This window comes from Phlebotomus papatasi, chromosome 3 (assembly GCF_024763615.1).
Source record: "Phlebotomus papatasi isolate M1 chromosome 3, Ppap_2.1, whole genome shotgun sequence".
Classification (NCBI taxonomy): domain Eukaryota; kingdom Metazoa; phylum Arthropoda; class Insecta; order Diptera; family Psychodidae; genus Phlebotomus; species Phlebotomus papatasi.
Genome location: NC_077224.1, coordinates 24,632,845 through 24,657,971, shown reverse-complemented (window position 1 = coordinate 24,657,971; position 25,127 = coordinate 24,632,845). Strand labels below are relative to the sequence as shown.

The window sequence follows — 25,127 nt, the reverse complement described above, 5'->3', positions numbered from 1 at the left end:
CCTTTAAAGCATCTGACCTAACTGAAGTATTTTTTATTACCTAGGCTTAAGTCACACATATTCTGAAATAATAAGTAGGACTCATTAGAGGGAATAATGAGAAAAAATGAAGTGTTCGAATCCAGAGTATGTGCGAAGTTTAAAAGCCTCCCCCTTTTTTTAAATTTCGAAATGTTTTCTTCTGAATAAACAAGGCACAACTAGAACTTGAGGATACACCACATTAAATAAATCTTTCCACCTTGTGTTAACTACCGCGAACACTTTCGCAATTTTGGGTGATGTGCAAAACAGAAAAAGAAAAGATTCTATCATGTGTATTTCCATTTATTATTGTAGCATAGAGACAGTTTCCATTTCTTTTCATAGCAATAAATTCATGGAAAAAATATTCAATGTTTCTATATGCGGCATTTGTGGGGAATTCTGTGCAAAATCACAAATGCATAAATGGGATGGGATGTTCTACATATTTTCTTTCCTGCGCCATGCTGAATAATTTTCAGCTCACTCATCCACAATTTGATGGGAAAACGGATGAAAGTTCAACAATAACTAACCCAATTTCAATCAGTGTCCGTGCCATATTTTGCCGTTTCCTGCATTTATTTCGCTATTGGCCATCAGTGTGGATTTCCGGATGGTTACTTTTAGATTAACATCGGTAGCTAAGCTCAGGTTCAGGGTACTCTGCTTAAAGTCCAACTCATGTGCTCCATTGGGTTCATTGCAATGAAAATCATATTTCGAGAGTAGCATCACTAATCCCACTTTCACCACAATCTTTCCCATTCGTTGTGCTGCAAAAAAGGAAATTAAGATATTTTTTTTGTTGTAATTTATTTCTTCCTTCAAGCGAAAAGCCATTATCCCATTTAATTCAGTACAGTTTACTCAGAGTGGATTGTAGTTATCAATCGGATGCTTTGTACTATCTTTATTTAGCTTCATGCTTCGAAAAACTTGCCTTTTAAGTACTTTTCGTATTTTGTAATTTAAAACCGAAGTGGAAAGAATGCATTCTCCCTAACCCAAAGAAGTTTCTCCAACTTTTCTTCAAACAACTTTATTTAAAATAACTTTCAGTAACGACAAGTTGGACTTCAAAGTTGGAATGATGCAATACAACTTTCAAAACCAAATGCATCACAATTCACGCAAGTTTGAGAAATTCAATAGAATTCATAGCAAAGTTATGCAAATTTGATTAGATTGATCGATAGAATTTCAAGAACATTAGATTAATGGTATACATTCGGTGTTCTGGGACACTTTATTAGTTTAAATTAAATTAAGTAACTTAAACTGAAAATGTGCAACTTATGGATAGCTTATTTCAGGTTTCACACGATATGTACAAGGGCCAACATTTAACCCACTTGAACCGATTTTTGCATTTTTTTTAATTAGAAAATTTTAAAGTTTTTAGAATTGTTCTGGAATTCTTGTGTATTTCGGAATGGGCAATTAATGGTAGACTGAATGCTAAAATAGCTTGGTTTTTTTTATATTTTGAAATTAACTAATTAGAACCTGATTGTATTTAAGAAATTGAAGATCAATGGGCAGAATACTATATTGGAAGCGATGTACAAATTTCGAAGATCTTCCATATAAAATTATGGGTTTGACAATTGAATTTTAAAAGGGAAATCATAAAGATTTTCCTACAATTTCTGCTCCTTTCCATGGGCTAAAATCTTTAAGCACTATTCTGGTGTAAGATTTACAATGTTAGTTGTAGACTAAAGCTTTAACTCTTTTAGAACGAGTTCGTTTTTGTCTATAGAAAAATATTTTGTCCCCTAAATAGTCAGAAAAAATTGTTTTCCTTTTTGAGAGATCGATGTCCGCGAATGTGTCAATATTCAAAATAAAGAATATTAGAGGTATGTGAAACACCTTTTAACACTTGGATGGACCCTAGTGGCAGCCGCTGCCAATTTAGTTTTCAATGTTATTTTTTATAGTGAAGAATATATCATTTCGCCTGGAGGCTTGATTGAATGTGTGCAGAATTTATCTGGCTATTTTTTCGTTATAAAAGTTTTAATAAAAATTAAATATTAATGTAGATCTATTGCAAAAACAAAAAACTGCACTCGGAAGGACCAAATGGCAGTTGCTGCCAAATGCATTTTATATTAGGGTTTGACGTTCTGCAGATGTTATTTTCTTGATTATTAATGTTTAAAAGCCCTAAAAGAACAGTTTGAAAGTGTTTTTGCTAATTATTGAGATGAAATATAGGGAAAAGTGACATACCTTTAAATGCGTCAAAATCAGAATGCTTCAATTTTTCTCTTATTTCCCAAAGCTAAAATTCCATTTTGTTAAGTGAATTTAATAGAAAATAGTTAATAGTATTAACTATTGTTCATAAAGTAGAATATTTGCTTTGAAAAATAATAGAAAAATTAAAAATTCAAAGGCGGCCGTATTAAAAGGCAGACCACATTCCCCTACTCCATGATTCTGATAAAGATGAAAACATCGAATGGTTAGAAATCTTTAGACGCAGTACCCAAGGAGATAAAATTTCTGATTCAGACACCAGAAAAGAACTGACTGAGGCTCCTAATGTTAAAATATATGTAAAAATATTAAAATATTATGTAAAATCCGATAAGTGGCAGCGGCTGCCACTTGGTCCATCCGTGACACTTTTAATTAGGGTTCTACGAAGTGTTAAAATAGGGCTTTTTCTCCTATTTCCAAATGAACCTATAGGGGCATTCTGTAATACTATGACAATGTCATATCACAAATTTGATTTTTTTGAGTGGAAATCTCGGAAGAACTATTCAAAAACCGTGTCATATCCGTTACTAAAATCTTCTTAGTGTTGCTTGCAATGGCAATTTAATGATTACTAATATTTAAGTTTGTCCTTACTTTCGAATTGACCATGAAAATTTGTCATATGACATTGTCATACTGCTACAAAACTGAATACTCCTCGTGGACCTCATCATCAGATAATTTAGCTCCACGAATCAATTATTATGAAGGTGAATTGTATGACGATAAGGCTCAGTTCTATTTAAAAATGGGAGAAAAACCTCAATTTTTAAGCTCCCCCAATTCAAAGGTGCCCTACTTCCCCCTACTGAGCTTAGTATTTGTTGCAATAAATTTTGTTAGTCAGGAATTTAATAGTTTTTTCTTAGTAAAAAAGATCAAATCAGGCATTATTATTCTAAAAGGTCAGTAAATATATTGACTTTGGTCAGTAAAGAACTAAAAAGTTAACAGAAATGTCTTATAACAAAGCGACTATATAAAAGGGTTCATAACTTTTAATTGGTATTCAGGAATATTTTATTACGCAACTATAATTTATAGATTTATTTTTATGCATTCACTAAAAAAATGTTTTCCATTTTATTTATAAATAAATTTTTATATTGTATTGACCATTCTCACCAAAATATTGCTCAAATTTACCACAGCAGTTTTAATTAACGTATGCCTGAAATTTGATTGACGGTCAGCCTTAGTTAAAAATATTTTTATTATTTTTGTTTTCTGAATCGTAAATTATTTTACGACAATTTTTATTGTGTAGCTATATTAGGTGTTCCCAAAATAGTAAAATAGTCATTATAGTCTATAAATTCCATAAAATAAGCAGCATTATCAAGCACAATCAAAAAGCTCATAAGCAAATTTATGAAGTAATTGTCAAGTAATTTCAACTTTGACTACGGAAATAAATCAGAAAAATTTTGTGTTATTAGAAAAAAATCTAACATATAAAAAAAATAATTCTGTATTGTTGTTTCAAAAACTGGTGAGAGGAAAATTTTGAAATTTGATATTGTCTAAGGCAAGTTAAGAAACCGTTGCACGTTAAAGACTTTCTAAAGACTTTACCCTAGAAATTCATTTATAAAAAAAAATTAACCTATATAAAATGTATTAAATATGTGTGGAAATACGTAATACGAATTCTGTCTAGTTCAGCTCCAGTTCGCCTTTTCTGCTTTCTGTAGATCAGCGAAGAGTTCATCACTTTTCTCGATATATTTCTAAATCTTCAATAGAATATGATTACATTATTTTACGAAATTGTGTGCAATTATGAATTTTGTCACCTAAAAGGATTCCGGTTTGGATCGTCAAACCAAGCAGACGTGAAAAAGTGGAGTGCTAATAAAACAACTATTTCTGTAAAAAAGTTTATGAAAAATTAGACTGAATAAAAACATTTGCGATCTCTTGAATTTTTCGCCACAGTGAGTGAAGCATAAAAGTGAAAATTCCTAAAATTAAGACTGTGAAAAGAGTGAATTCTGCTGGCCCATGTGGGCTTAGGCCCAAAATGGCTGATGGAAGCTCAAAAAAGAAATCTCGGGTAGGGTGGAGTCTACACTTATGGATGTTATACACACTTACGGACAACACAAAAATCTTAAGTTATTACATTAAACAGATTTTGAAAAGTTAAAAGTATTGTTAATTACATCATAAACTAATAATTTTATAACTTTTCGAAATCTGTTTTACGTAAGAACTTAAGATTTTTGCACGCTGTCCATAAGTGTATAACATCCATAAGTGTAGACTCCACCCTACCGCAGAAGTAACCGAGAGAAAATTGAAAGAATCGAACTACGATGCTCTCCAAGACGACGATGATGGTGGATCAGTGGAAGATGCACCAGCATCTATTGATCAGGACATGATATGCAGTGATTCCACGCAAAGTGAAAAAATTCCTCCAATCATTGTGAAAAGTGATATTCCCGATATCAAGGCATTTTATGACACGTTGAAAAACGTGGCTAAAACTGTTCTTTTCAGAACATATCCAACCACTAGACATGTGTATACTTACACACGGGAAGATTTTGGGAATATCAAGAGATATCTCTCTTCGATCAATATTGATTTCTACACACAGAGAAGTGATTTTGAGAAAGCGGTGTTGAATTTGGGGTTGAATTTGGTGTTGGTGTTGCTTGAACACCAAACGTAGTAGCATTCACACCAAATTAACACCTAGTTTTGAATCAATGGTGTTCTATGAAATGCTTTGGCGGTGTTGTATTAACTCCGCCACAGAAATCTCTGAAATGGTGCAAAAGTAACACCATCAATTTTCTAAACAGTGCTGTTGCAACGCCAAATGGTGTTCGTCGCTCACCATCGACCACACACACAGAAAAATGAAAAATTCTTAAACAGAAACACCCAGGAATTTAATTTCAAATCCCATCCAATGAATGCCAATGCCCTAATTCTAAATCCTTGATCATTTAGTTTTAGTTGCAAATCTGTAATTCTAATTGTAATCTCTAATTTTGGAATATCGTGTGTGCCGATGCAACGGTTCCCGATATGCTTTGAATACATTATAGGAGTTCGTGGCGCAGCTGGAAGATGCTCGACTGTCATCACAAAGGTCGCGTGTTCAAATCTCGGCGCAGGCTTAAATGTTGGAAAAAGATTTTCACGCACCAAATGGCTTTGAAATACAGAGAATATCATCCAGGGAGGGCCCCAAGCCCTCAAACAATGGTCAAAAATTAATAAAAATCACGCAGAAAAATGGAAAATTCTTAAATAGAAACACCCAGGAATTTAATTTCAAATCCCATCCAATGAATGCCAATGCCCTAATTCTAAATCCTTTGATCATTTAGTTTTAGTTGCAATCTGTAGACATTTTTCATTTATTGGTGTAAAAGGAACACCTATATTTTCTTGAGATGGTGTGATACAAAATCCACAATGGTGTGTTCCAACAACGCTAAATTTGGTGTTAATAATTGGTGTAAAATTGGTGTAATCAGAAACCCAAAGCCGGTGTTGGTTACTTTGTGGCACCACTTGGTGTATTCTGAACACCGAATTGGGGTTAGTTGATTTTGGGGTTGAGGTTGGTGTGTCCGACAACACCATTTGGAGTTGTTATGCCACTAAAATTTCTCTGTGTGTATACTTACACACCCAAAAATGAGTTGTGCAAAAAAATGGTGCTCAAAGGTTTGGACAAAAACCTGCCGTGCAAAGAGATATTGGATGATCTACAGATGCAACACAATTTAATAGTGGATGTGAAACAAATGCAAACCACAAGACGAGACAATGAGACTTCAATAAAAGAGAAGATAGGCGTTTTTGTCGTCTATCTGAAACGAGAGGCAAACATCGATGACGTCATCAATAATATCAAAATTGTCCTGCACCACATGGTAATTTGGGAGAAATTCAACAAGCGGGCCAATCCCGCTACTTTCTGTGGACGCTGTTCCAGATGGGGACACGGAGCCTCTAACTGTAACATGCCTTTGAGATGTCTAAAGTGCGGAAAATCTCATTCACCAGAGAAATGTGACCTTGACAAGCAGAGACCTCCTACCTGTGCTAATTGTAAGCTAAATCATCCAGCAACATACAGAGAATGTCCAGCATTTAAGTCATATATTGAACGACGAAAGGATCTCATTGAAAAAAATCGTCAAAAACAGCGTCAGTTGAGAACATCTCATGATGAGGCACCTCGCCAACGAAATGTCCCAACATCAATGGACACAGCGAAGATTCGACAGGGAATCTCCTATGCAGGCGTGATATCCAACGAACAACACTCACCGACCAGCAATACACAAGATACAAGTAACGGAGTAAGTTTTCTCAACAATGAAATAACTTCTCTCTTTTGGTTTATCAATGATAGAGTTAATGAAAAAAGTGAAGGACTTCCTTCCGAAATATAAGCAGCTTAACAACACTTTTGAAAAACAATGCTCCTTAATGGAGTTCATATTCGAAGTTTGTAAATAATGGATCTCAAAAAAAGAAACCTAAAAATCATGACATTCAATTCCAATGGAATAATTAGTAAAGTAAAAGAAATTGAATTATTTCTAGAATCCAACAAGATCGACATTGCGTTAATCAATGAAACTAATTTAAAACCTAGTAAAAACATATATTTCAAAAATTATACAGTCTATAGAAATGATAATGTAGAAAGTCAAAAAGGAGGAAATGCCATTTTCATAAAAAGAAACATCAAACACAAACGAATAAACATACCAAAAATTAAAAGTTTGTCAAATGTTATTGGAATTAAATTTTTTCTGTCCAATGAAAGCTGTGCAGTATTCAATATATACTTAAGGCCTAGTGTCAAACTTATCACACGTGATCTTATTAATCTTTGTTCAACTAATGATAAGATTATCATTGGAGGAGATTTTAACTCCAAGAATAAAAAATGGTTGTGTCACAGCACTGATTATAATGGTAAAATTCTTGAAGACTTTTTGAACAACAATTCTAGTCGTATTAAATTAGTCAATCCAGATACACCAACGTATTCTCCCATGACTAAGAAAAAAAGACCTAGTATTATTGACTACTTTCTAGCAAAAAATGTTAATATGAGTAAACCAATTTCAAAAATAGGTCTAGACTCCGATCATGTTCCTGTAATTGCAGATATCCTATTCAATAAGAAAGATATAGAAACTCATTCTCAAAAATTAAATTATAGCAAAACAAATTGGAAACTTTATAGAAGCATACTACAAAAAAATACAAATCATCTTGTTAATATTAATTCTGAAGATTTAATCGAAGAAAATATTGCTATTTTGACTAATAACATTGAAGAAGCTTTGCATAAAAGTACACCAAAAATGAAAGAATTTAAAAACGAATTACTAAGCTTTATATTAGCTGCAATTAATTATAGAAATAAAATAAGACGAAGATTCAATAAGTATGGAAGACAAGAAGATAAACAAATAATGAATAAAGTCAGTAGAAAAATAAAAGAATCAATTCAAAACTATAATAATAAAAAGTGGGAAAGTAAATTAGAAAATTACAAATCAAACACAAATGATGTATTCAAATTTTCCAAGAAAATATCGAAAAGTAAATCTCCAATTTCACCTTTAAGGAACAATGACACTTTTATATATGATCCTCAAGATAAAGCCAATTTATTAGTCAATCACTTTGCGAAAGTTCATAACCAATATACACTGAACAATGACAATTTTTCCGAAGAAGTTGATAGAAGAGTTGGAAATTATATAAACAATGTACAGTCTCCATCTTATGTTTCAATTACGCCTAAAGAACTAAAGTTTATAATTAAATATCTAAAAAATCATAAAGCACCTGGGAGCAAATTCTGACCGTATCTAGTCAGACTACATATATGTAGTCTGACTACATAGCTGTACATGTACACTGCTGGTGAATGTGTGTGAGTGTAGTCGAGACACATTTTTCAGTGTTGCCGTATCCCTATCTAGTCTCTGGGATTCGTTAAGTTGGTTAACGAATTGAAAACGCGACAACCCCTGACTAGATAGGAGACTACATAGCCAAAAGCTATCTAGGCACCTCTTGGACATGCCTAGATGGCAAAAATTTCTCTGAAATTGACCAAAAATGTCTTTAATATAGTTGAAGACATTCAGTAAATGTAAAAAATGCTAAATAATTAAAGTTATATGAAATGTATGTACAAATTCCACATATTTAAAATTGCATTTTTTGTATGCAAAAGTCCACTCAAAATTAGAATATTCCTTACATCTAACGTTTGAAAGCTTAGAATCGCTGTTATTTGAATTTAAAATTTCTTTTCTAAGGTTAATTTTTTATGGATGTATGGTTGCCTATTTAAAAATGCGCCACCCTTAAATTTTATTGCTCGAATTCAAAGAGGGAGCAAGAATATTCTCATTTCTTTGAAAGAGAAGATTAAATTAAATTTAAAAAAAGAGATATAAAATATTTTGATGTATTAACTTGTTCATTTTCCTCTTTAGAAGATATAAACATTTATAGACTTGAGGTCTCGTGTTCACTAATCAAGATAATTAGTGAAAATAAAGAATTATAAAGATGTATAAATATAAAAAATAGTTTTTAATCCACGAGGTTTGTTGAAAAAAGACTTAAAAATTCTGCAAGCTACGTACATTTTGTCTGAAGTACTCTTACATTCTTAACACAAAAATTAGTAGAACTCTTTAGTATCTCTTTAGAATATTATAACAATATTCTTGTGGTCTTTCAGAAGCATTATATCATATTAAACAATAAACAATAAACAATGATAGAGTATTTACCGAAAAAAAGCTTTTCTTATGAACGATGCCCAATTTTAATACTCCCTCCGTCCCGAAAAAACTCATACTTTTGCTAATACATTTTATATGAAAGAATGTACGACATTTTTGGGACAGAGGGAGTATTAATTTTCTCATTCAAATATAATTTATAAATAAAGTATAGATAAAATTAAATCACTAATACTCAAATTTGCAATTAATTGAAAATTGTGATATTCCGATAAATAATACAAATGAAATTAGAAAAATTATTTCCAACTTGAGAGTTTTTTAATCCCAATAATATGGTTTTAGTAAAAGCTATAAAAAGAATGCATAAATAACTATATTAAGCCTTAATGTTGCTTTCAAATTCCAAATTGAAAAGTTTCTAAAGGAAAAATCCTTTAGAAATAACAATTTGTCTTTTAAAGTTGTTAAAAAAGAAAGATATAAGAAATTATAATAGAATTTTAATAATTTTTCTCCTTGTCTTTCTCAATACCCGCAAGCTTCTAAGCTTTAATACCTAAATTTGCCTATGTACAGTGCAAGCATATTAAATTAACAAAAATTAAATAGTCCTATCCCAAAAAAATTAATTCACATCTCATTACGAATTATCGTAGACCGCATTTTTCTTAACTCTAAAAGAGTTTTATTAAAAAAAAAAACCGTCAATTTATTAGCAAAATGTCATAAAACTTTTTTGAAAATAATGCAGAACTTTATCGTTTTCTATTACCCGTTAACTACCCCAAGGCCTTCATTTAACTGTTTTAACACGTTCTTGTACGAGGATCAAACTCTATTTGCTGTAAATAAATTTAAATTTAATTGAAACTGTTTTTAACGATTATAGCCAGAAATTAAATTATTTATCATCAAATACCACAAACCTTTTGCAAGAAATAAAGGAATTATTTATTACTTTACTTCTTTTTTAAATGAAGAAAATGGGTAATTTAATGCACCCACAATATTAATGCACCCATTCCCAAAAATGATGCATTTTGAATTCAAATAATTACCGCGAGAATAAATAGCGATTTTCAGTCTCAATCAGTGTGTCTCCACTGAATTTCGTCAATTGCGGTGTTGTCTCAGTCACCGACGAGTTTTCGCTGTTGACTAAATGAAAAACAACAGCTCCGCAAAAGACAGTTTTGTGCAGTTTAATTGCGGAAAAACCTATTAATTCGATTAGAATCTGTAAAATACATTTCAATAAGGTATCATCTTTTTTCCAAAGTGTTTTAGTGCCTGTATTCGTAGGTAGTAAAATGTGAAGTGGCAAAAGCTCGGCATCCTGTGGCTCACACACACAGAGACATTTCAACGAAGCTATGTAGTCTCTTACTACATAGCAAATAAACTTCAGAATTGGCCCCCTGGTTTCGATAATATCACAAACATTGCGTTAAAAAATCTACCTAAAAACAGTCTTATATTGTTGTCTAAAATTGCTTCAGCAATACATACATTAGGCTACTTTCCAAAATGTTGGAAAATAGCAAAAGTGATCTCCTTTCCCAAGCCAGGAAAAGATCCTCACTTAGCATGTAATCACAGACCCATCAGTTTGTTGTCATCACTTAGTAAAGTGATCGAACACACAATTCTGACAAAAATTAACACACATATTTTAGACAACAACTTAATGCAAGATGAACAATTCGGTTTTAGAAACTCTCATTCGACAAATCACGCTCTTTTACATGTATCAGAGAGTATTAGAAGAAACATACATGAACGCAAAATTACTACAGGTGTATTTCTTGATATACAAAAAGCATTTGATAAAATGTGGCATAATGGACTGTTGTATAAACTAATAGATTATAATTTTGACGGAATATTATAAAACTTATAAATAGCTACATAAAAAACAGACAAATAATTGTACAAGACGGTGAATACAAATCAGAATCTAAATATATAAACGCGGGATGTCCACAAGGTGCTATACTATCCCCAGTACTTTATAATATATTTGTATCAGATATGCCTAAAAGTACCAATTGTAAATTATCAGTTTATGCAGACGATACTGCAATTTTCACCTCAAATGAGGATATTGAATTAAATTACAAAAGATTACAAAAATATTTAAATGAAATTGTAAAATATTATGATAAATGGAAAATCAATATTAATTTTGAAAAAACTGTCTTAGTAAATTTTACAACTAAAATAAAATATAAAAGAAACATCAAATTAAAAATTAAAAATCATGAAATCAAACATAGTGACAATATTAAATACTTAGGTATAATTTTTGATAATAAGCTAAAATTCAATACACATATTCAAAATACAATTAAAAAAGCGAAAATTGCTATGAGCAAAATATTCTCACTTATTAAGTATGATAGTAAGTAAAATACTAAAAACAAATTGAACATTTATAAATTGTTTATAAGACCTATACTTCTATACGGTAGTATCATTTGGGGAACAGTATCTAAAACCAATTGGAAAAAACTTGAAACAATTCAAAACAAATGTCTTCGTATGGCAACAAATGAAAAATTTAACAACGAGACCAAAAAGTTTATTATTAATATAAAATTATTAGACTTATGTAACTTAAGCACTTTAAAAGAATTCAATGACGAAATTATCAAAAAATCAAAAGACAAATTTCATATTATAAATAATAAAATTATAAATAATTTAATTGTTAATAACACGTATAATTACAGACTTAAAACATATAAAAGTACCTTAAGAGTCAATTCTACAGAAGAGTAGAAACAAAAACAAATGTTAAAATACAAAGGGTGGGTGGGTTTATAAAACAATTTAAAGTTAACAGTGATATAAAATAAAGACACGACAAATATAAAATAAAACAAAAAACAAGATGTACATAAATAATAAAAAAAACTATAGATCTTTTAACATACCAATATAAACAAAAACTATTTTTTTTGGAAGTATTGATATTAAAAAATACCCATATGTATGTATATATTGTAAATAAGGAACCGAAAATAAATTTTGTATATATGTCACCCAAAAAGTGAAAATAAACTCTAGCTATCGTAAATAATTTAAAGGAAACTAAATAATTAGCTACGATTGTAAAGCAGCTTACGATGTTTCCTTTAATTATTCTTAATAACATTAACGTAAAATCCTGCGGTGGGGTGAGTTCAATGAGTTAGTTTCCCACCCCATATCCTCTTGCTTTTCACTTACTCATCATTAATCATGGGTATTCACTTGGTATCCTTGTGACTTCTATTGAGAAATTTTCAATTCCATATACCTCAAAACAAATTCGTAACTTTTCGAATAAAACAGAAAGTCTGTCAGATTTTTGCAAGGATTTTTGTTTCAGTCAAGATACAACTGGGAGTATTAAAAGAGCTACATGAGACGATCTTCAGACCGGAGGTTTAGTCCAGATCCCGAATATATCAAAATCTTAAGTAGCGAACAATTTTATTGTTTTTTGAGGGCCTAATAGGTCATTCGCCGTTAATCATCATATTCTAAGTTAATTTTTTCCAAAAAATTGTGATTGATATCAAATTATAGTAGTTAAACCATATAGCCTAAATCTTAAATTTGAAGCCCGTATAACTGATAGAATTTATTTAGAAATGGCTTAAAGTTTGATTTACATTCTCCAAAAAAAAACTTTTTTTAAAGCCAAATTTATTCAAACCTTTAAGGGGAAACTGTAACAAACTTCATAGTACCGAAGCTGAAATGTCAAAGTCAACCGTTTATCAGAATGTAAGAAACCAACAAATTTGAATCAATCGTTTATGTTAATCGGTAGCCCGTTTCTCTCAGATCTACACAGAAAAAGGCAAATTTGTAAAATTGTTCGTAAATATTAGTTGAATTCGGAACATACGAAATGCTCGTAAACCGTATAATCCGCAAAAAATGTTTGTAAAAGTTAGTACTTTTCACAAACATTGTTCGTAATGTGATCATTTGACGAGCATTTTTTGCGTTTTTTAACATTTCCTGTATGTCGTGAACATACAGAAAATGTTCGTAAAATTTTGTTATTTGTTCGTAAAGTTTTGTCAAATAAACAAAAATGTACAGAAAAACGTTTGTAAAGGAATAAAAAATGTTCGTAAGTAAAGTTCTCAAGCTACAAAACCATGTTTTGTGGGAAAAGTACGAACTTTTACGAACTTTTTTTGTCGGTTATGAGATTTATGAGTTTTCGTAAATACCCGGAGGGAGTTCACATACATTTATGAACAATTTTACGAAATATATATTTCTGTGCACCTAAGCTTTTAGAAAATAAAACTATAAATTTCTTAAATTTTGCCCGACACTCCTCTATGTAATGAAAACAATAAAACATTTTTATCGACTGTATGATCCACAGTGGCCCTAGCTTATTTTGCAAGTAGAATATTTTTGTAAAGGATGTAAGTCGTTCCTTGCGACGTTTTTTATGGACTTGAATGGTATTTAATGATTTATGAGAAAGATATGGAAAATTTCAAGGAAAACGAATAGATAGAGGTAAAATTTGTTCTAAAAGAAAATATTCTTAGGGTCCTATTCTATAAATTATTCTATGATACTAATACTCTGAGTGTAGGATGTACTATTATTTGGATTAAAAAAACCATAAGATTTACAAGGATTTTTCTTTTAATGTAAGAACTCTCAAACGCTTGGCTAACCTTCATGTAATTCATAAAGTTCGCAAGATATTTTATAATATGAATATTAAAATTTTGCATATTTTTTTATGCAACTAATAACTCTAACTAATAACTCTATGTATTATTAAATGTAGGAAGTCCTTTGGCAATATACGAAATTTCTGAATTTGTGAAATGTGTTCAAAAGGCGGAACAAATCTCTTTGGACAGCAAAAAGATAGACCTAAGACCTTAATAATAGACGAATATGCTTTATCCGAACTGACAGGTTTAATTCTGAAAATTTGAAATGTGATAATCTTGCTTGTCTGGGTTGTCTCAATCCCCAAAAATTAACGTTTTACCCTCCTGAGGAACTCTTTAACATTGGGATTGAAAGTTTGTAATAAGAAAGTTTTCTTTGGGAATCACTTGAATTTCAAATGCCTTGATATCCACTCTGGCGAAAAGAGAGTTTGCCCTCTTAAATCAACTCTAATTTAGTTGAGTGCGAATTGGTGAGTGGCTTTCCAAACTGGCGGTTTAATACCATCCATTAGTGGGTTAAACGAATTTGGTGATTAAATATCCATGCAAAGCATGGGTAGAAAATAACTAGATTAGTTAACTTCAAAATGGTTTTGATAGTGTTTGAAGGATGCAAGTGAGGTTATCGATCGGTATTTTGGTTAAACTTTCCCTACCCCTCCTGAAAAACATTATTGAGCAAGCCCATAAACCAATTATACTTTATACTTTGGGCAATCTCTGTTAAGCTTAATTTTGCTTTAGCCTCGACTTCATCCATTTGGTACAACGATAAGCATCATTGCCCCAAAACTTTGCCAATTTGTTGGACGTTATAGAATATACTTTGTTCCATTTTTTTGAGGATTCCAGATGGCCGAAAGCTTCTGCACAGAACTTTTAGTGAGAGTCGTGTGTAAAGAAAATTTATTTATTCAGGAGAATTTTTGAAAGTGATGAAAAACATGTTGAACATTTCAATTTTGCATTACATGACAATTCGTTCAATCTCATTCAGTTTGAATTGTCAACAAAACCCATTCATGCAATTAATTAAACTTTTCACTTGCACACTCATCCTGGGATATACATGACAACTTTTCGGTCTTGTTGCGCCGAACTCAATTGGGGTTTTGGTGATGATAGAATGGATGGAGTATATGTCATATGTTTAAAATATCAATTTGCAAAGCCACACAAACACCATTTTCCTGGGATTGTGGACAAAATAGGATCGTTTATTTAGTGACTGTTTCAACGATACGTTCGGACAATCAACTTTGTGTTTATGTGTACGCTTCACTGCTTTTGCAATACCCAATATACTTGTGTAATTCTTGGGGATACATCTCTTTTCAAAAGGAAAATATTCCAATGAATAAGCTCTAGTGAACTTAAGGGAGTTTGGATTCTTTGTATTTGCAAGCTCCGTCCGAAAGCTCGTAATTCTAGAATTTAATTAGAACAAACTATATTTTGATTTTTATTTATAAATTGAAACCATAACTGATTATACGTCTAAACATCTTAGAATTTCATATACGATAGTTTTCCATCCTGCAAATTTCTTAAACCGTATAGGTTCTTCGTGAAAATTTGTAATTAAATTCAAGAACGATTTGTGAACTTGGAAAAACGTGTATTGTTATCAGCCGGAGCTACACTGAGAGAAATCCGAAAAAGTTAAAATAACATTACGGAAATGTTAATTTTACCCTGCAGTATTGATCTGAAATCGGTGTAAATATTATGCTTTTTAGGTGTATTGGGGGTTATAGTTACCTTTTTTCATTTTAATTTTACCCTTAAAAAAGTGTAAAATTAACATTAAAAAATGTTGATATATTTTTACACCTAAAAAGTGTTAAAGTTATGACGAAAAAAAAATAATCGCACGCTCTTTTTTTCTCAGTATATCAACACCAGAGGAATAATTCGATTAGTATACGGAAATTCGATTTCGATACCCATAAGTTTGTGCCATAAGGCATATTCACTCCCTTCAATATATATTTCTAAATTTCATACGTTATATTTCGAAATATGATCGAAATTTTTAGTAGTCTCTGTGATTTAGTATCAGAGACCAGTATTTGCCAGTATCAGTTTGAAAACTCTATCAGTTTCAGTATCAGCGTTGACTATCAGTGTATCAATTGTTTTGGAGACACTATTCAGAACTCCGTGTTACGCCTTGTATCTGAAGAAAGTAGTCTATCAGGACTATCTTTCTGGTTTTTATCTACAGTCACTTCCTTCCCGATAAAAGATTTCGAATTTGCACTAAAATCTTTGTATCGGTCTTCCTCAGTCGGTCAGCGGAGATCTCATACTTGATAAGAATACAAAGTTTTTTTTTTCATTTTGAAAAACAGAATTAGTATAATCTTAGTATTTTGATCTTGAATATTTTGTATCTAATTTATTAGATTTCTTAAAACTTTCTAGAACAAAAGTTAAAATTCTAAACAAACACATTTGGAAGTTCGGACTTTGATAAACTTGTGATAAAATCTGTTTAATGATATCCACTAGTTTTCGGATTCACATTAGAGGGATTTTTTAATAGTTTGCGCGCTCCATGGGTTAATTCAACCCACTCACCTACCAAAGCAGGGGACAAAAGGGCCGAAACCTACGATAGCAGATTCGCAAAATTCCCTCTGAATGCAAAAAAAATCATTCTGAAACCTTAATAATGCGATTGAAGCCAAGCATAAAATGGCAAATCAAAAACAAGATACGGTCCAGTCCAACCTCTTATAATTACTGATGAACATTTTTCAAATTTTTCGATCTATTATGATGATAAATATTTTAATGCTGAGACATTCGTAAAAGCGTTGGACATTAGGGGAAGGTGTCCGTACTTTGTACAATCTCAAGCATAAAAATTATTAAATTTTTCTAATGTTTTTTTTCAATAAATGTGACTTATCTTACACTTATTTGAAAAACTATACGAAAGTGCAAATTTTATAATATATATTGAGGAGTCACATTTATTCAGAAGCATAGGAAAAATTTAGTCATGACGAAGCATGGGTACTTTACCCTACTTTTAAATTTTCTTGTTTTACCTTACCTATTTAATCAAAATATTCCAAAACTTGTCAGAGAGTCTGGAACTTTTTCCAGTAATGCTTTTACAACATACCGGATATGAGTCCGGATTCTCAAATTCAATCAATGATTTCAATTGTTAAAATCATCAGAAGTTTACGATTTAAAAATAGAAACAAAAAACCTAAAGAACAGTAAGGTGGAATTACCACTTTACGTCACGGTTTAACTTCACGTCACTTATATTGAAATTTATATTTTTCGATGTAAAGTAGAATTACCACTTTACGTCACGGTTTAACTTCACGCCACTTATATTGAAATTTATATTTTTCGATGTTAGGAATCGGTCAAAAGTTGAACTTTTATTACTAAATAACAACAGTACTGTGGTAATAAAGGAGGATAAGTTCAAGTCAAAATCCGTGGTCCCTTTATTCATTTATATTTTTCATTAGGTGAAAGTAAGTGAGAGAAGGAAGAGGGGAGACAGTTTCCGACGCTACAAAAAATTGCTAGGGAAATTTTCTCAATACTTTTGAATAGTTCACCACCTCAGAGAAATTTTCTCTTCCGCAGCGAATCTCATTCAAGCTAATAGGTCGAGATTAAACCCCTGCGATTAATATGCGTAAAACATGCAGTTTATTCGATCCATTTCAACCCAGTTGATAGTCGGAGTCTGAAAGTTTTATTTGTGTTTGTTTTTGTTGGACAACTATAACGCCCTTCCAATTTCCCTTAGACTGCCACACCTGACGTTGGGTACATTTTCGGAGGAATTATGTGCTCATCTTTGGAGCAATTATTTCTCCGAGAGACGCGACTGATGTCCAATTTTGATTGCTTTTATTTGTTGTCGATGGGGTTCGGGACACCTTGTATTATTGCGAGTGTGCCTGAGTGCGGTGTAGTATATCACATTCTTTTGAGTTTTTCTTGGAGACATCTGCTAAAGTAATTACTTGCTAGAGTGCCTTTCTGGCTCTCTTCTGTCCGGGGTCTCTTTTGGGCCTTCAGCCTTTTCTCTCCCCAAACTTGTAAAGAGCGGGCTTGAACGGTGTATCTGGATTATAAAAATTGATATTGGTCTCCGACTCCACCGTAGCTTTGGATCGTCCGATGTGCTTTGGTGTCTTGATCTCCTTCTTGCCACCTAACTTTTGTTATTTTTAAAAATTTCTTTTTTCTCTCAACTTTTAACTTATTGTTCTTCGAACCAACACGGCAACATCACGTGCTAGCTCCCTAGCCACGTTGTCGAATTTCCCATGTGTCATATCTGGCAGCTTCCCCCCTTCCCACACATCCTGGTGAGTACTGCTTGTCAGTCTGCAGAGAAAAGATCGTTTAACACGACAAAAGACTACACAGCCTGAGAAAAAGCATTTCCGCCGTTTGGCTTTGGAGGCTGGTCATCAACGCTAAGACGGCGGCGGACGCTTGGTATGGGGGGCTAATGTAAAGGCACATGTTGGTAATAAAAATACAATACAATACAATACAATACAATACTATCCCTATTCCCTAGGCAGACTTACGACGTAAGCCGAGAGACGGCTTAACGTAATTGTAATAAAAAAAAAACTGATTTGACTAAACTTCCTTCAGTTAACGAAGCCGTTTCTCGTCTTAATCCCACAGACGAATTTGTTAGAATCTGATGGAAATGTAATCTGATCATTATTTCGATTACGTTAAGTCGTCCTTCGGCTTAAGTCTAGGCTTAAGCGTGTTTAGGACATACTTTAATTTAGGATATAAATTGGGATCTAAATTAAATTATGGCTAGGTCCAGTTGCCTTTAGAAATATGCGGAAAACTAGCGTTTTCAATTCAGCTTCTGTAGGGGAATTCTGTAACTATATGACTATGTCATATGACAAATCTTCGTGGTTAAATTCAGAAGCAGGACAAAAAGTCAGCCTAGTATCGAAAGACCATTACAAACAGCTGTATAAATGTATTGTCGATTTTACCAGATAAAAAAAAAATCTAAACTGTAATATGACATTGTCATACTGTTACAGAATTCCCCTATTGACCTCTACGCACTAGATAAATTTATGCCCATTTTGAAGGAAATTCCCTATGCTTCTGTAGGAAAATACTTTTCAATGTGGACATAAATTTCTCTAGTGTGCAGAGGACATTAAGCTCAATATAACCAAACCTTCCCCGGCCTAGGGCTGAGGTTTGAGCTGCAGCGCTACAATGATAACGATTTTTTTTGCGGGTTTCTGAAGGAAACTGGGCTTTAAGATTACTTAATTTCTACTGAACATTTATGGGACTAAATAAAGTAATTGTAAGGCTCAGCTTTCTTAGGAAATATTCGAAATAATCAATTCGAAACTCGAAACGTATTCCCTATTGATAAATATCAAAACATCTTCTAACACAGTTTAAGGCCGATCTTAAGAGATTGAATGTCAGTTCGGGCCACATAAGTAGAGATTGTAAGCAATCCCAGCACAAATAAGAAAATAAACGCAAAAAGTAGGACATCTAAAATTCTAAAAGAAACACAGACTTCCACCTCTGTTGACACAAGGCAGATTTTCCGTAGGCTATGAATTGGGAAAGCCATGTGAAAGCTCCCGTTTGAAAAAAAGCTCCTGAATTTCTTAAACTTTACTCAAAGTGAGAGAGAGAATGAGACTTTAAAACTTACCAATACAGTTGCGTGGCCCATCCCCAAAGGGATAGAAGGCATTGGAAACGAAATCCTCATTTCCTTTATCGAAGCGACTCGGCATGAACTTTTCTGGATTTGGAAAATACTTGGGATCATTCTGTAGACCCAACAGAGAAATAATAATAGGAGTATCCTTCTCAATCACATAATCAGTTCCTGGGATGGGATAGTCTTTTGTGCACTTTCTGTTGAGAATCGGCAAAGCGGGATACTTTCTTATTGTCTCATTGATACACTTGTCGAGATAAGTCAGTTCCAAGATGTTGTCATAAGTTACTTGTCCATTGTGCCTCTTCAACATCTCATCGATCTCTCTCTGAGCTTCCAGAAGGAGGTTTCGCTGGTGTGAGAGTTCATGGATGCAGAAGCAAATTGTACTGGCAGAAGATTCACTTCCTGCTATGTAGAACAGGAAGACCTGAGCAGCGCACTGCTCTATGGACATCATCTTCTGTCCACCTGCAAAATTAATATGAAAATATTCTTCTTTGACAAACAGAAACTTTATAAACTCTTAGTCATTTTTGTCAGACGTTGCAGTCCTTACATTATTGAAAATGACTAATTTGCAGAATTACTTTTTCTACTCTATTTCAAGAAAATTACTTGCAATTTCCATTATTAACAAAAGATTTAATTTAGATTAGTTTACTTCGCTTGCAAATTTCAAAAAATATTCATTGCTTTGAATATGATTAAAGTATGAAATTATTTCATAGATTGATAGGGTTTTATTACACTGTTCTCAAGTGCTTCTGCATTATCGATTTTTCTCGATGAAGATTGCAAGTCTCGACTATTTTCCCCATTCCTCGCCGTGTTCTAAAACCACCAAACAGTCGTGACAGGAACCAACATAAAAAAAATCAGTTATACTATTCTCAAGCGCTTGAGAACGCAGGAGAGAGCTAAAAAAAACATATCCATTTTTTTATAGCACCATAATGCTTTAGGCACATTTAAAGCTTTTTTGCGGACCAAGACCTCAATGTATAGTAGTATAGTTAATCCGAAATGTACAGTTCGCAATTCGTTTGATTGATATTACTATTTGAATTTGAACTCAAAGACAGAACAGATATATAGGGGAAAGTACTCTACCTTCGAACGTTCATGCCTTCGAATATTGTGAATTATCTTCTGTTTTTTCTAAGAGATTTACACTTTTCCATTAAATATTAGTTAGCTTATCATCAGTTATTAATAACTGCAAGACAATTATGTGTAAGTCTCTTATGAAAATAAAAGAAAATTCACATTATTTGAAGGCATGAACGTTCGAGGGGAGAGTACTTTCCCCTAATCGTCTTTTTAGGTGTGATTCCTTCTAATCACACCTATTTTAACTTGTCACCGTCCTGGAGTTTCAACGGTAAAAGATATCGACTTATACTGTTTTAGATGACCCCCAATAAAAGAACAATATCTCCAGACGTTCTTTTTCTTTTCCCCCCACACCCCCCTTCACCCCCTTCAAAACCATGCTATTTTTTCGGTTTCTCTCAAAATTATCCCAAGCTTTTTCAATAATAATTTTCGGATATGTTTTAGACGTTTTATAGGTAGTCCAGGTGAACATTTCGTCCAAACATACCTATGACCGGAAAATTCGCCATTTTGAATTATTGAAAGTCATTGGTCAACAACTTTGGAGGACCCATTTTTCAACCGATTTGGTTAAATTTGGATTTGTCGTAAAGGTATTGAATTTCGAACCCAACTGCATCAATCTTTATCGGTAATAAATCAGTCAAGAACCGATTTATTAATTTTGATTTTCAAATACTTTTGTGATTTTTGAAACAATTTAATCTTTACTTAGATCGGTAAGCATCAAAATATCATGTATATTCTCTCGCTCTACATCGAGTCTAGAGGTCACCTGGGGAAATGGGTAGTGTTTTTTTGGCCAGGGGACGGCCTTTGGACTCCTCACCTCGGGGAGGAGGTGTTACTTTCATAAAATCAGAATAAAAATAAGAAAATAATCTCAGTGTCACCAAGGAAATCAATTCTTACTGCTTCGTTAGCGGTATGTGGCATCCTAGTTGATAAGGATTGAAATTAAACCCGTTCCTTGATGTTGGAACCAAGAGTTTGTGAATCCCTGAGAAGGTATATATATCCAGAAAGTTCTGTGAAAAAGTTTGTATCTTCTGATAAAATGATTTACTAAACACTTATTCTTTGAGGAATCAAACGCTCATTAATAAAATCATGTGATTAAAAGACATAGAAAAAGTAAGAAAATCTAAAATGTCACAAAGAATGATAATTTTTACCGCTTTATATGCTATCACGCTAGTGGAAAAGGAGTGATCCCATTCCTTGATTTTTATGAACAAATGTAGCTATTAACCATATTATGACCAGTCAGTTTTCGCTGACCGAAAATCAGCAATAAAAATGAAACCGATAAACAAAACTTGTGAAACGTCTTACATCTAATCCTTGAAAAGTCAACAGAGTCTGATTTGGTGTAATTTTTTGTCTCTAGGAACAAAAAATATACCAAAAATTTAAGTATTTTTTTTTGACGATATCGATGACTGGTAATTTTCATTCTAATGAAAAATATTATGTTTGAGTATTGTAGTTTATTTTACCAAAACCATTTTGTTTAAAAGCAAAATTGGTAGCATTGGAAGTATAAAAAATAATTAAAATGAATTTTCAATATGAGAATTTAAAAATTCGTCACATTTGAGTTTAAAAATTTACTATATACTATTTACTATTTATATATATTTACTATAAGGGAAAAGCACCAGCAATCGGCAGTGTTCCTCGGATCGTCAGGTTAATACTATATTGTTGCGTCCATTCAAATGATTTTTTAAAAATTATTAGCTACTTTTTACCATTTAACTCTCACAAGAAAGCAGTGCATTAGTTCAGATTTAATTTATAAAACCTATTTTTCATGAAACACATGATTAAATTTGTGACGATCCGAGGTACAGACTACACAGTTGCAATTAAATCTATTTTTATTAATTTATTGTAAAAATTTAAAACTCATATATAGATATAGTTAAATGGATCACTAATATACCGATTAGCATACACAAAAAAATACCAAATAATATTTTGAGGCTTATATTTTCAATTAATTTTGAGCATATCTCTAAACATTCCGATCCGGGGTGCTGTTCCCTTATATATTTACTATTTACTGAAAACTTGCAAAAAAATATCCTAGATTCCTTCCACCTTATACTTTTGCAATTACGTACAAATCTAAGGAAAAACTAACTTTAGGAAGTCAGGAAAAATTATTTTCTTTATGGCACACCGGTGTTCAATGGTCCTTAAAGGGTTAAAAAGAATATAAAGTCAATAAATTTTCGTTTTGACAAATTTTACCCCAGTCTCCCCTAGTACATGTATATTAAGCCGAATGGTTGCTATCTCGTCAGTTCGAGCATTCCGCAAAGCTGGGACGCTTTGCCATATTTTTTTCTCCTTTTTCATTTATTCTAATGGCTTTTATTATTTTAATTAAATTTTAAAAGTACTTATATTTGCATTTTAAAAATTAAAAACATTCAAATCTCACAAAAATAGTGAAATTTAATATTCAAAGCAAGAGCTCTTACTCATTTTTTTTTAGTACTGTGCAAAGTCCACTTCATATCTCCATCAAGTACATCTAAAAAGCTCTCAACACTATAAAACTTTTCTCATAAATATTTGGAATATTTATGGTGAAAATTGTCTAGCGGGGAAAGCGCATTAGTTATTGCATAATGCTTCTATTATGAGTCATGAGATATCAGAGTGTTTTAACTAAATCATTTTCAATAGTCCATAATAATTTTAACTCTCGCAAATGAAGTTATTTTTAATGAAATATCGACTTGTGGAAATTAGACTAATTTATCTTGAAAGGAAACAAATTTGACCATATTTGAAGAGTTTTATGCTTTAATTTCAAATGGAAACGCTGGGGGGAAGTGGGGCAAATTAAATGCGAGGCAGCTTTGAAATTGAAATTTTTCTCCAATGTTTAAGTGGAATTGATCCATAAGATAATGTAATTTAGCTTCTCAATCCATTTGTGTAGCTAAATTATATTATGATAAGGCTAAATTTTATTTAAAAATAGGTCAAAAATCCCAATTTCAAAGCTGCCCCACTTTCAAAAGTGCCCCACTTCCCCTCATGCATTTTATAAATGAGTTTAGTAAACTTTTGAGTGAATGTTGCTTTCTGAACAGTCGCTTGTAGCAAAATAAGTGGCGATTAGGGGAAAATTCTTACCATCTTTAATTTTCGTCTCCCACGTTTCATCATTTGCACTGACTTTTCCGGTGTTGCGCAGTTGCAGCAGTAGTTGCATGAAATCGTTGCGTGTGACTGAATTTTTCTCGCGATGTTCAATCGTATCTTTCACGAGATTTATCACAAATTTTGCAACAAAAGATGGCAATATTCCCACCCGAGCTATTTGCAGGAGTTTGGGTACTAGAAGCAATCCCACTGACCTGATTGCAACAGAGATATTCTCTCCCTGGGCAATTCGACCAATTTGGCGGAATTTATTTTCGGGATTGTGAATGGTGTCGACAGATATTCCAAAAAAGACAGATCCTATTATATCGACAGCATATCTTGCTGACAGCTCAAATAATTCAATGGATTTTCCTGCCTCTGCCATGGGTTCAACGTACTTCTGAAGTTCAATGCCGGTTTCCATGATTGTGGGGAACATATTCTTGAGCTTTCCGGAAGTGAATGTCGGCGAGAGGGCTGATCGCATTTTCTTCCAACTTTGTCCTGTTAGGGCGAACATTGTGGCTGACAGTGGATCGTTTTCTTCATCACAGTGCACCCCACGATCATAGAAGTGCTCAAAATCAGACGTTAAAATGGATTTAGCCAGGTTTGCATCACGAATTAACAAAGCTGGTCGGAAAAACAAGTAAATCCCAACAAAAGGATCTGTGGACTTTTTGTATAGCTCATGTAGACAAGTTCCAAGCGACATTTTCCGCATCGCTGTCTCCCTGATATTCCCAAATGGAATTGAGGGTTTGATGTAGGGAAATCCCTTGCGTTTCCAGTATGAATAAATATTCCGGAAAAATAGGAAAATTGTCCCAACGACAAGAACAAGTAACACTACCAACATTTTCCACAATGATTTCAAAACCACAAAGCACTTAACACAAATGAGAAGTCAATTTGGGAAAGCACCTGCTCATATATATAAGACAAATATATTTTTTTTTATAAAATGGTATCTCTAGTGACTTGCATTGTCAATATTAACTTTAAACTGGAAAAATTGCTACTTATGAATTAATATTTGCCAACAAAAATGCTACACAATCAAGTCTTGAGTACTCATAATAAGATAGCGCCAAGTGTACTTAAATGACAGTGATTTGCAAATTTAGTAAAATTAATAAAAAAATGTTTTTGTTTTCCTTTCCAGAATCACTTCAAGAGATGGCAACAACAATACAGCCAGGTCTTCGATCCGGAGGTAAGACCAACTTCCTCCCAAATATTCCACGCAAATACAATGTTGTTATATGGGTGGGAATAACATTGCAAATAAAAGTTTAGAAACTTTCTCACAAGTAGAAAACACATTGATAATTTTGTTACTACCAT

At 32.6% G+C, this 25,127-nt stretch overlaps 1 protein-coding gene across 1 annotated transcript; it reads right to left on the bottom strand.

Annotated features, from left to right (window-relative positions):
* Window positions 1-309: 309 nt before the first annotated feature.
* Window positions 310-24,788, bottom strand: LOC129808316 (probable cytochrome P450 6d4). The gene is made up of 3 exons (XM_055858158.1): window positions 23,769-24,788; window positions 19,482-19,964; window positions 310-800 (listed from the first exon to the last, which is right to left on the bottom strand). Exons 1-3 carry the CDS (start codon window positions 24,637-24,639, stop codon window positions 571-573), a joined length of 1,584 nt encoding a protein of 527 aa, XP_055714133.1. The 5' UTR covers window positions 24,640-24,788; the 3' UTR covers window positions 310-570.
* Window positions 24,789-25,127: the final 339 nt, after the last annotated feature.

Coding starts and splice junctions, on each gene's coding strand:
- LOC129808316 (XM_055858158.1), bottom strand. CDS start 24,639: ATGTTGGTAGTGTTACTTGTTCTTGTCGTTGGGACAATTTTCCTATTT. Junction 19,965..23,768: donor GGAGACGAAAATTAAAGATG/GTAAGAATTTTC, acceptor TTAATTTTGCAG/GTGGACAGAAGATGATGTCC. Junction 801..19,481: donor TGGGCCACGCAACTGTATTG/GTAAGTTTTAAA, acceptor CCTTTTTTGCAG/CACAACGAATGGGAAAGATT.